This window comes from Rutilus rutilus (genome assembly GCF_951802725.1).
Source record: "Rutilus rutilus genome assembly, chromosome: 7".
Taxonomy (NCBI): Eukaryota; Metazoa; Chordata; class Actinopteri; order Cypriniformes; family Leuciscidae; genus Rutilus; species Rutilus rutilus.
The window spans coordinates 39,722,581-39,735,431 of NC_140221.1; the positions used below are offsets into that span (position 1 = coordinate 39,722,581).

At 37.5% G+C, this 12,851-nt stretch overlaps 1 protein-coding gene and 1 long non-coding RNA gene across 2 annotated transcripts in view; both read right to left on the reverse strand.

Moving 5' to 3' along the window:
* LOC311293219 overlaps nucleotides 1-12,851 on the reverse strand; it is a 267,232-nt gene that overhangs the window by 23,832 nt on the left and 230,549 nt on the right. The window lies entirely within an intron of this gene.
* Nucleotides 1-12,851, reverse strand: part of znrf3 (zinc and ring finger 3) — a 69,742-nt gene that overhangs the window by 6,787 nt on the left and 50,104 nt on the right. The window contains exon 3 of the mRNA XM_084413825.1: nucleotides 1,959-2,033. Within this exon, the coding sequence (XP_084269951.1) occupies nucleotides 1,959-2,033 (75 nt within the window). The remainder of the gene's footprint in view (nucleotides 1-1,958; nucleotides 2,034-12,851) is intronic.

Consider the following 12,851-nt stretch of genomic DNA (forward strand, 5'->3'; position numbering starts at 1 on the left):
GAAAAGATGCACAGACTCAGGGAAATCCTCCCGTTTCAAACAACGCATTCTCTACGTTTACACATTACAACACGATAGAAATACAGGCTCTAACAGCACACACACATCGTAGAGACGTCTTTGCGGTCTGTGCATTTTTATCTTGACGATTTACAGCATTCGCTTATCTGCAATACACTTCTAAGGTGTTTGTCACATGGAATAGAATAACATTTAACAGAAATTGGGATGTTTATGATTTTTTTTTCCTGGAATCTGTTTTCTAAAGATATTTACTAAAGATTGTTTACAACAAAAGCAAAACCTGTCGCACATTTTTAACACATTTAGTAACCCATCAGACAAAAATTAGATCACTTAAAGTAATAGCATACATTTTTCAGTTGAGGTATCACAGACGTCTTTGGCAATGTACATATGCTTACTGGGGGAGAAAAGAGAGAGAGAGAGAGGGAGAGAGAAAGAGAGAGAGAAATGAATAAGGACAGAACTAGGTTAGGATCTGGGGTAGGGAACTAGGGTAGGATCTAGCAGGTGATGATGAAAGCTTTTCCCTTAATGCTTCGCCCCGTGATTAAAACTCTCCTCGTCCTCCCCAAAGCCTTGAGGCTTTAAACTGTAATCTGTGCAACCGAGGAAGCCGAATGAGTCTGGACAGAGGTGCTGGCACTGGAATGTACAGCGCTGACTCTTTTCATGTGGTCTACACAGAAGCTCTTTTATCTCGTCTGTACACCGTTTACAACTGAACGAAGGAGAGGGGGAAAAAAGCAAGTCCGGGCCTGGTTTGGAAGAGAAAAATACCACAGTGAAAGAGAGGGGAGTGGAAAAAAAGACCCTTGCTCTCTCAAAAGCAGAGACAAAGAAAAGGACTTCCGCAGATCAGCCTTTTCCACAGACAGTGCTGAGAATAGGTGCTGCACCACGGTAGTGATTCCATTAAGTAAATGGAAATAAAGTGGTAGTGGACAACGCGCTTCTTTCAATTACCACTGAATATCTTTAACTACATTTGCATTTCTTAAAGAAAATACCAATACATCCCATCCGATTCGGTCCTAAACAGAATGTGGTACTAGAATTAGTCTGGAAGTTGTAAACAGTGTGCCAAACATGGCCAAATTACATAATTATGTACTGATTTATAACTAAACTAAACTAAAATCTTACTGATTACAAACTATTAATGAGTGTAATTTAGTATGTAGTGTAAGTATGCAAACTGGGACGCAACCACCAATTGAAGGCAATTTCATTAACAAACCGATGACATCTTTAAACACTATATGTGAGTTTTGAAGTTCAGAATGTGAGGTTTTAAACCTTCAACCTTGATTTAAGTATAAAGTAGAAAAATTAATAAATGAAAAAAATATATATATACTGTATGTATAGCACTACAAAGGATACATTTACACAACACTGATGTACTCAAAATAACGGATCCACGAAAATGACAAAAACGCTGTATTATGCTGCCGAACCAGTAGTTGGCGATGTCACTTTGTAAAGGAACACTATGCGCCTTTACACTGAACACAAAATATGCAAATTTGCGTTTTTGTTGTTTACAAAGAGATGATAACGGTTTAATTTTACTTACACTTTGAAACCTGTCTTCAAAGGTTTGTGTTTTCCGGTCCCCAAAACGCAGTTGTTGTGTAAACGAACGGCCAAAACGAATAAAAAGTTGTCCATTTTTTGTTGAAAATGGTGTCGTGTAAACTACTCTGAAGGCTGAAATTATCTACAAAAACTTGTTATAACTAACTAAATATATAGTCTCATTATACATCCATTTACAATAATGGATCCAGTTAAAATTTATGTTTTTCATACATTACGCATATAATGGGCAGGTGTTACTCTAGAAAATGCTAATATTAAAACTGGATGTATTGCTGATAAAGATCAAATTAGGTTGAAGTTGTCACATCACTGATGTTACAGACACTCACCTGGTCGATGGCATCTGGATTTTCAGAGACGTCAAAGATGACAGCTGTGGCCCCTCTCTGAACGGCTCTCTTCGCCTGTGAGGACGGTGACAAACAAACAAAAATTATTCTTCTACACTAGAAGGGCCGAAATCTCATCTAAAACTGACAATGCAGTGCTGAAAGTAAACCGTGGAAAAAGAATAAATCACTGCAAATTACCAGTGTTATTTTGGTATTTTATATATATATATATATATATATATATATATATATATATATATATATATATATATATTATCACACTAGTATTTATTAATAAATGATCTTAGCTTTTATTTTTATATGTTCAGTTTTTGATTTTGGTTTAAGTTTCAGTCATTTTATAATGTGCTTTTGTCTTCTTTTTTTTTTACTTCTTTTTTTTATTCAAAAGTTACTTGCTAAACTAATATTTAGATTTTATTTAAATTACTGATTACTTTTAATAGTTTTAGTTTTCATTTTAGTTAACTATAACAACACTGGTAATTACTGCATTTATAGGAAAAGACAACAATTCAAAATACAAGACACCGTAAGACCGCAAACCCCAAATGTTTGAAGTGGGAGCAACAGTAGGCTCCACATCAAAGTTTTTCTTCATTTAAAAGATTTGGATTCATTTAAAAGCAGCCCATTTTAAAGACACACTGCAGTAATGTGACTTTTTTTGAGCCTTAAGTAAATATTTCCACACCACGTTAAACGTTCTACCTGTTTCTCTCCCAGCCAATAGAGGTCGCTCTTACACTTCAGCTAGAGGGCTCACATGACTCAGTGTGGAGAACAAGTACTTTGTGATGGTTACAGTGGCTTTCTGTACATAACTACAGTTCAAAGCTTTGATCAATGCATTTAGTTGTGCTTTCATTGCTTCATTTGTTCACCATTTTATTGCCATCTTGATGTTCATTGTTTTATTATTTTAATAGATGATCAACATCACATACCCGGAATCGCATTTTGTTTACACTGACGGCCAACTCCACTCATGCAAAAGAGAAAAGAACAGGCTGAAAAAAAAGAAAAAAAAAAAAGAAGGAAAATAAAGAGATCAAAGCGACAATGCGCAGCTCTATAACTCTGTTATCAGAGTAGCAAAGGGATGGCACTTTTCCAAGCCCATGGCATTCTGGGTACTATGAGAGAAAGCATGGCCTTTCCACACACTGCCTGTGTACTTATGCATGTCTGTGAGTGTGTGTGTGTGTGGTAGAGACATTGCCAGTGACTGTTCAACAAACAATACATGTATCCGCAATTCACTGTTCATTTACGTCAAAGTGATTTCGCTGGAAGTCTCACGTAAAAGACCCGAATGAGAAAGTTGGTTTAGGTCGGGATTTAGTAGCTAAAGTCATCATCAGTAATTCAAATACACGTTCATTAACATCAAACGGTACATTGGATAGATAGATGGATGGAAGTTGACATTTTGTCATTTTGTATTTTGATGTCTACCACACAATGATGGGTCTGGTGATGTGGTTAGCTGATCTTCTTGATAAATAGTAACTTACAAGTCCAAATAGAATAAAACATTGGAAAATTGTTAAAAATGTTGGTGCCAACATTCATTATCAAATACATATTTCAACACGAGACTCACTGAATCCCACAGGAAAATCACAGTGAAACCGAATCCCATTCTGACTTCTGTTAATGCTTGAGCAAGAACGTGCAAGAGAACAAAAACAACCCAGAGAAAACTCATGGGACTGCACTCGTTCGTACAGCACGGAAGGGTTGGGTGAGAGGTTATGCAGCAATATTACCAAACTCAAATTTAAAATGAAAGGAAAAAGCAAACATTTTGCACATTGACCCCATTCTCCCATCTCCCCATTATTTTGGATAAAGCAAGCAATTTCAGGAGAGCTTAAAAAAAAAAATCATCATTGGAAGAAAAGGCATTTTAAAGGAGTCATCGGATGCAAAATTCACTTTTATGAATTTGCATATAAATGTGTCTTTGCAGTGTGTGGACAAAACCACCATACAATGAAAAAAATCCATTCACTCCTCTTTTTTTAATCCTCAAAAAGTCACTCAATAATCAGGCCCTTTGGATTTTCTGAGCACTATGATGTCATAATGCTCATGCTCCGCCCACGACCACTGACGGACTGTCCCGTATTAGCATATTTCTGCCCTCAGCCATTCGACACCCCCCATGGAAGAGAGGGGTGGGGTGAGCAGTTGCTCATTATCATTTAAAGAGACATGCACCGAAACAGGTCACTGTGAACAAAGCTGTTTTTGAGGAGGTAAAAAGGGTAAAAGAGTCATTTTAACTGAAGTAGGCCTATATTCCAAACTTTACATGAACACCCTAAAGAATCATACCAACTTGTGGAAAATGGATATCTGATGACCCCTTTAAGAGATAAGCCACACGATAGTCTTAATTCAATTTTGCAACATTTTATTATTCCCAGACATAACTTGCGGTCTTTGATAAGACCTGTCATTTTCATTTAAAAGTGAATATGCTTAGTAAACATTGTAATGAGAAAGACATGAGAGAATCCAAAGGAATTCATTTGACGCTGGATGAGGGAACACCTCGAGAGATGAAAACGAAGTGGAAGTTAATGACTGTTTAGGCTATGTCTTGTCAACGTTTAGATTCATACTACCGTTTAGCTGATTGACTGATCCAAAGGAATGCGGAAACAGACTGAACTCTCTCGCTCTACCTTGTTTGCTCCACATCAATGTGCTTCGAACGGTTCAGCTGTGTTTCGGCTCTTTTGAAGATGGCAATTTCAGTTAATTATTAATAGTGGCTTGATAAAAGATCTTTAGGAGTAAAATGAAGGGTTGGAGAGAGGGGTGGCTGACATAGAACAATAGAGAGAGAGAGAGAGAGAGAGAGAGCCTGGTGGAGGCCAGAAAAAAGAGACATGGAATCTACTTTGAGCAAGCGCTGCGATGTAACAACTTGCCTAACGACAGCAAGAAAAGCTTCTTAAGACAAAGCAAAGACCACCGCGCAACCTCCCACACACACACACACACACACACACACACCTTGTTCAGGTGTCCTGCAAACAATGGCCACCAGCAGTGTTGAGGAATCTACTTTGAAATTGTAGCTACTCTTTTGAATCGGTTAGCTACACAATAATCTACTTACAAAAAGTAGCTAACTACATTAAAGCTACTTAAGGGGGATGCAAAATCTTTTTAAATATAAAACTATCTGATAACATAATTTACAATTTGATAACCAGAGTCATACAGTATTTTTTCTTGCGCATTAGACTACTAATCGACAAATAATCAATATGAAAACATTAGACAGCACAATTTATGAATTTCCATGGGAACCGTGGAATGAAAAATGTCCGTTAGGATAACATTTTCGTGTTCCAGAATATTGAACGGATACATTTACACTAAATGCAAATAATTTGTTTTAAGATTTAAAATACTGCACAAGGATTTGTGCGCAGAGCCTGAAATAAGTGAATCCTTTGCATGGAACCATCCAAACAAACAATTCATTCATTAGAATTAACTGACCAGACATTATGACTGGATTCCGTCCGCATTTTCAGCATTGCAGAAATCATAGAGCCCTAAGAAGGTACTATAACTGTACCTTTACTGTAGTAAAAAATAAATGTAATATTGACTGCAAAATACGTAGTTTAAATCGCAATGAACTTATGATTGCTAGAAAGCACTACATCAACCGGTGCAATAGTGACTGTGATATCCAGGTGGGCTACAATCAATTTATAGACCCCTGAAGCAATCATCTCTCCGATTTTATGCGATTTTTCCTCTCGCTTTCTCCTCCTCGCCCCTTTTTATATTTAAGCAATCCTACACACTCTCTGCATTGCTATAATTAAAGTAATTAAGTCGTCAGAAAGCAAAGCTCTGCCATTACGCTGTAATTTCAGGTTGCCTTCTGGCCATTGGGATTCCTCAAAGATAAAGGCATACTTTCCTCATTTAGAGTTTACTTACATGTGGTAGGACTTAAAAAAAATAAAAAATTATCACCCTATATTTTCTGTGAAAGTGCCAAGACATTACTTAGGCAAGTCCTAGATTCTTGAAGGGAAAGAAAGGGAAAATAAAATAAGCATCCAAGTCAGCAAAGTACAAAACTGTGCCTACTTGGTTTCTCACAGTCTCTTCACTACTTGGGTTTGCCTGAGCTACACTTAACACGAAAATCCAAACAACACACTTAGCTTAAGTTTACACTGAGGTCCTTACTAGAACCACAGCACTTAACGCTAAATAGACACAGGCTACAGCTGCTCTTATGCTGTCATTTTTTAAGGTTATATTTCTGCTGTTGACTTGTGTCAGTGCACTGGTTGAAAACCAAAGAGGAAAAATAAGAATTTTTTTACATACAATTTACCTAAAAATGTTAGGAAGCCTAAATAAAAACACCCACAAAATGCTTTGTTGACTACATGAGGTTACTTTCCTTACAAACAAAACTACCAAGTTGCAAAAAACTAAAGGTTTCAAAAGGAGGTTTTCACAGTGATGCCATAGAAGAACTATTTTCTTAGTGTCAAAAACATTTGAATAAACTTTTTCCACCATAAAGAATCTTTTGTGGAATGTTAAACATCATACATAAAAATCGACATCAAAATATTTTTTCTTAAAAAAGAAACAGTAAGCAAACAAGTATTACATTTTAATATCACTACAACTTACTGAAATTATATACGATAATTATACAGTAGTTAAGGAGTAAAATTACTCAAACATGCATTTTACACTACTGCAAAAAGTACTGTAGTAATAATGTGTTAAAGCAGTTATCTCATGGTATTGCGTTCAGATCGATCACTAAATTGTTCGATAATATATTACTCCAAAGTACTGTAGAGAATACCATGGAATTATCATTACATGTGTAAAAAAATCTTTGTTAATTACTGATGTAACCATTTACTTGGTAAACGGTAACACATTCTCCATACTGCACCAAAACGTATTTCTTAGAGGCTGCATAAATGTGCCACACAAAACTTGCTGCCAACAAGCAGGAAGAACCCTAACCTAGAACACACACTTACACTTATGGTTTAATATTTGTCTTATGGACAAAATAGTCCATTAAGCAATAACAGCTACATTTTATAGCAACCATGAGTACAGTGTGTTACCATTTAAAACTATTTTTATGGGTGAAAAATGTTTATGAAGCTTGTAAAAGTCATGTAGTAACACAAATCACAGTACAAACCTAGTGTTAAATTAAACTTCCTTTGTCTCAGCAGCTCTGCCTGGAAGTACATATAAAATTGTTCGAGACAAACAAAAGGCATTTGGACAGAAAAATAGCTCTGTTTTCAGTTTTAGATTTGACTTAATAATAATTTAGGTTTTCCCATTCATTCATTTACACTAACAGTTCATTCAAGTTATAAACATGCACTACTATTCAAGTATTTAATTCTCTCAAGGCTGCATTTATTTTATCAAAAGTCTAGTGATACTGTGAAATGGTATTACCATTTAAAATAACTATTTTATATTTTATATTCATTACTCCGGTCTTCGTTGTCACATGATCCTTCAGAAATCATTCTAATACGCTGATTTGCTGCTCAAGAAACTCTGAAATTCTGCTTAATTTATTAGTGGAAACAGTGAACTATTGTGAACTGGACCATGTGCAACTGTACTAAGTGTCAACATGCACATCTTAAAGGCACACTATGCAAGATTTGCACTTTAATATAACGGCTTCGAAGTCATTTCGATGGTAACCGAATGGTCATTACGATGGTAGGGCGAATCATCCCGATAGCAAAGCAGGTTTGAGAGGTGGCGCCCCACCAAATCTCGCGAGAATCTCGACTTGCTCTACGGCACGACGTCACATACATCAACAACATATGAAGCAGCCTCTATGGAAGACACTAGCACGCATTTCAGACGTGAATCACGGCAGAGTCGACGAAGAAAACACGGTCGGAAGAGTGCAGAGACGGCTCTGCGTACCTGGTATTTACGACAGTAACGTTAAATACAAGTACTCCACAGCGACTCTAGGGGTCGCCGTTTGACAAAAACGGAAACTGCATAGCGTGCCTTTAAAAGGTCAGCAAATACGAATTTTCTATATGGAATTAAATGTATGCACAGATTGCGCACCCTAAAAAACCTTTTATTCACAAGCACCCTTGATTATCACTGAAAAAGTCACTTAACTATTTAAACTGAACTACTGCAAACAGATGGAGAGAGAGACCTCTAAGACCAGTCACTAAAGTTTGATCTAAAGCTTGCCTTTACTCTAAATTGACATTTAGAGTAGAGCATTCTCTCTAAAGATAAGCGGTAAATGGGTCTTAATAACATGCCTTCACATAGTCAATGGTTATTTACTGAAAAACAGGTCTTGATTTTGGCCCGGTCTGTGGACGCAGCGACCTAACTGAGATGCCAGTCTCATTGGAGGCCCCTGTTAAGTAGTGCAGAACTAATATAGGATAATTTGAGGGAAGGCACCAGAAGACCCTGGACTACAGGTCAGCTTCTTGTTCAGACCTGTTCCTGAGTTCAGTTTCATGCTGGAAGCAAAAACTGTTTGAAGGACTGAAAAGATAAGGCTAGGTTCAGGTAAGTGGTATAGATTAGGCTAAATAACCTTATAATGACATAATGCTTTTTACAGCTAATTAACAATGTTTTATGAAGTTGTTTCACAGAGGGAACATTCACCTGTTAATTAGCCGACTTTAGGGGTGTGCTGTTTATAAAATGCACACGCTAGTTCAGGTGAATAAAGCTGCCATTCATTTCATTTACGGCTAGTTTGACACACTGGATTACATCAATTCAAAAATAAATCCTAATTAATTTTCTTCCTGCGAAATGCATTGATTTCTTCAAATCACCATACCATCAACCTTTCTTCTTTCAAGTCATCCTTTCACTTTCCCTCCCCTAACGAAATCTCTCATCACTTCCAGCTCCTGTTGCATAACCAGAAAATACACTTGCATGTGCTTGTGTGTGTATGTGTGTGTGTGTGTGGGGCACCTAGCAAAGGGACTGACTCTGTCACGAGGCAAATACGAGGCCCTGCAACTGTGTAGCCAAAGAATAACTCACAGGACAGAAAGACTAGTGTTCCGTTTTTCCTGCAACTCACAAATGGACATAACATTTACATTATAAATATAGTATATTTCTAAATATAAACATGACAATATATTTAAGGGCCCAAATTTAGATCGACAGACAGACAGACAGACACTTCCACCAAGGTAGAAGCATTTTCCCCCCAAAAAATGGTAGCTGTATGGTAAAGTGTGCCGAATGCTTTGGGATACGTTGTGCCAGTGGCTCAGCTAATAGTAATACTTTGCATTCACATTCAAATAACAAACAGACTCAGCATTCTATACTTACTAGTCCATTGAATTGGTTTTAAACAATCTTTTCCTGCATCTAAAACTCCATCTGACTAGCATATTAGCTCTTGTGGATGTGAATTTCTTCTCATTGAACAGTCTCAATGTTGATTGATTGTATTAAATCAAATGGTGTTGATTTGGAAGAACTAAATGTTCCTCTCCAGATGATACCCACTTGATCTATCAGCGGCGCCTCAATGACGAGAAACAATGACGGGGAGGCTGGTGATGTCATCTGACATTCTGTGGGAGAATCCCTGTTCATTATTTCATCATTAATAGAATGAACTCCAGCTTTGGTTCCCAGCTATGCCAGCAACTTCCTGAGGGGTCGTAAAATTGCCCTCTTCTCCATTTATCATTCTCAAGGCTCCCCCCTCCTCTTTCCTTTCCCTGCACTCAACGATCAGTCAAAAAAAAAACGCAGCCACTAATTTAAAGCCCATCGGCTTCCCGCTAACTCTGGTGACTGCAAACCCTGCGCCTCAGGATGGACAACCGCTAATTAAATTTCCCCCTCATTTTTTTGCTTTCCTCTCGCTCTCTATTTGGGTGTATGTTTTGTTTTTATACCGGTTTTCCAGTCTTAACCATGCACAGGAAAAGTAAACAATCCTGTCTTTTCGATCTCCTCTCAATACCAAATTGGTATGTGAGGTATGTTGCAAGAGAACATTTTAAGTCAACGTGAATTACTGTTTCTAACCAATTGTACTTCCGTAATCTGATAAATTTCTGAGTAAACAAGAGAGTCAACAAGAAACAATGTGCGATTTTTTTATTTTTTTCTATCCATTGAACTGATTGAATTATAAAAAACTGGAAAAAAATTTAATTCAGCCAGATTGAATGATAGTTTACTAAAACAATGCCTAGTAACTATTTGGCTATTGGTTAACCATCCAACCAATGTTGATTGTATGAACAATAAATATTGTGCCGATACATTTAATTATTATTATTATTTGTAATAATATGTGAGATTATGAATCATTCACAATAAGATCACAAAATCGTTATCAAAAAGGTCCGTTTTGACTTCACGTTGACTTTAAAGGGCCTGTAAAGAGGAGCTGACATCTTCTTCAAACACATAAAACAAGAAAGAGTAGCGTTTGAAAATCGGTCATTGCGGTTTTGCAGACATAGCCTGTCCTTGTAGCTGTACAGGGGAAAAGTGAAGCTAATTGCATTTCTGAGAGGCTCAACAATGTCACGTACACCATTCAGAAACTTTCTTTTAAATGGATGTGAAACGCTCTTGCTGAGTACAGTGGAGCATTCAGAGCTTTCATCAAAGAAGTCATTATTAAGTAAGTGTGCTGTGGATTCCTTGTCAATGATAACTCAATCCAGGCGAGTTCAGATTTAATAAGGGTACCACAGCACGAGGCAAACAAACACACGCATAAGTTATCTTTAATAAAGTTAACACTGCGGGGAGACGCTCTGCTGACACGGTCTTAAGACAATCAGACACAAAGGGCTGCCCAGGGTCACAGAGAGTTTAAAAATGTGGCATCCCACAGAAGTCAGCATCTACACGATCTTTACAACCAGCGGAGCTATGCTAAAAACCTGCCTATATACTCGGACTGATGCATTGTACAGTCATTCCACTTAAATAAAATTACACACAAATTAATTACCACAGAACCCAGACAAAAGTCATGACTAAGATGTCTGACAATATTAAAATGAAATGAACCAAATGCATTCACACACAACCTTCTTAAGTTAGCATGGTAAATCTAGATTATGCTAGAATACTATTTTGTGTATGGCTTATTATTATTTGATTTTTTCAGAGAAATAAAGTCATTATCTGCTAAACCAACAATGTCATCATTGAGACCCTCTGAATATTTTATGCCAATAAGTGGCATATGTACATTTACATATATACAAATACATACTCTGTATTAATTAATACTGTGTGTGTGTGTGTGTGTGTGTGTGTGTGTGTGTGTGTGTGTGTGTGTGTGTGTGTGTGTAATTTATATATATATATATATATATATATATATATATATATATACACACACACACGTGTGTGTGTGTATAATTATATGTATATGTATAATTGCAAGTAGGCAATACTATATACATATAATTAACAATATGTGTTAAATTATTCATTAAACGAAATGCAACTGTTTTGGGTCTCTGATTGAAGAGTGCAAACCAGCGTGGAGTCGTCAGATCAGAGCTGCTTGTGCACTGCGGTGAATGAGGACAGCTGAATGCGAATGACTTTAATTAAAGGAGCATGAGCTCTCTGCCTTCATACCTCTCTAATCTAACCTTCCCTTGAAGTGGCTCTCTGTGTGTGGGGTATATTTGAGCTAAGCTTCACGAGTGTGTGTGTGTGTGTGTGTGTGTGTGTGTGTGTGTGTGTGTGTGTGTGTGTGTGTGTGTGTGAGGGAGACACTTTGTGTGTGCGTCTGCGTCTTTGTAATGGGATCTGCATTTGGTGAGCTGCGTTTCTCCTCGGGCAAACAGAACAGCAGGTTTAGACTCGGCCTATACAAGACCACAACGGCTTTCCAGCACTTAGATTAACCCTTGCAGCGGGGGGATTTACCAGAAGACTTCAAGGATTTCAAGCAGAGGGGCAGCACTTTGATACAAGTACAAAAAAACGAGGTGTCTCTCTTTCAATGAATGAAGAAATCTGATGGAAACTCCTCGCTTCCTCTCACACGTTCATTCCGTTTTTTCCACCTCGGCCTCTCATTCATTCATCTTTCTCAAGGCTGTTCTGAGAGTAGGAAACAGGAGAAGAACTCTCCCTCTTGCTCTATTGTCTCTTCTACTCCAGAGAGCTGTAATTCAACCACCCACAATCCCTCCCTGCGCTCACACGTCTCACACTTTAACAAGCGTATCTTTACCTGACACACAAGCCGGTGGCTTCGTGCACCTGAGGCTACCAGGTGTGTTAGCCAGTCCCGTTCTCAGTTTCCTACCTCCAGTTCCCCCCTGCCACAGGAAAGACAAATCGCACATGAGATCTGTTTAACATCTCAATTGTTTCTCCTAGATGGCAATGAGATTAAATGGAGTGCAAATGGAGACTTAAGGCTAGTGCAGAGATTCCCAGAGGCCCTAGTAATCTCACACGTCTCGTCTAGAGTTTCAGAAGAGATCTGTCTCACAAACCACCACGCTCAAATTTGCAAAGCTACAAAAGTCTGCAAGGTTCTGCAAAACTATTTCTCATCAAATTCTTCCAAGACCAAATTGTCCCGAGTTATGCTGTCCACATTCATTTTTATAGCTCTGTATTTTTATGACAGCAATTAGCTTCTGTTTTATTTCTCCTCAGGAATTTTAGGAGAAACATCTGAGACAAAGTTACAAGGATAGTTCACCCATCATTTACTTTCTCATTTATTTTCTGTGATTATATTTTAAAAACAATGTGTTTTTTTCTCCATATAATGAAATGAGATTCAAT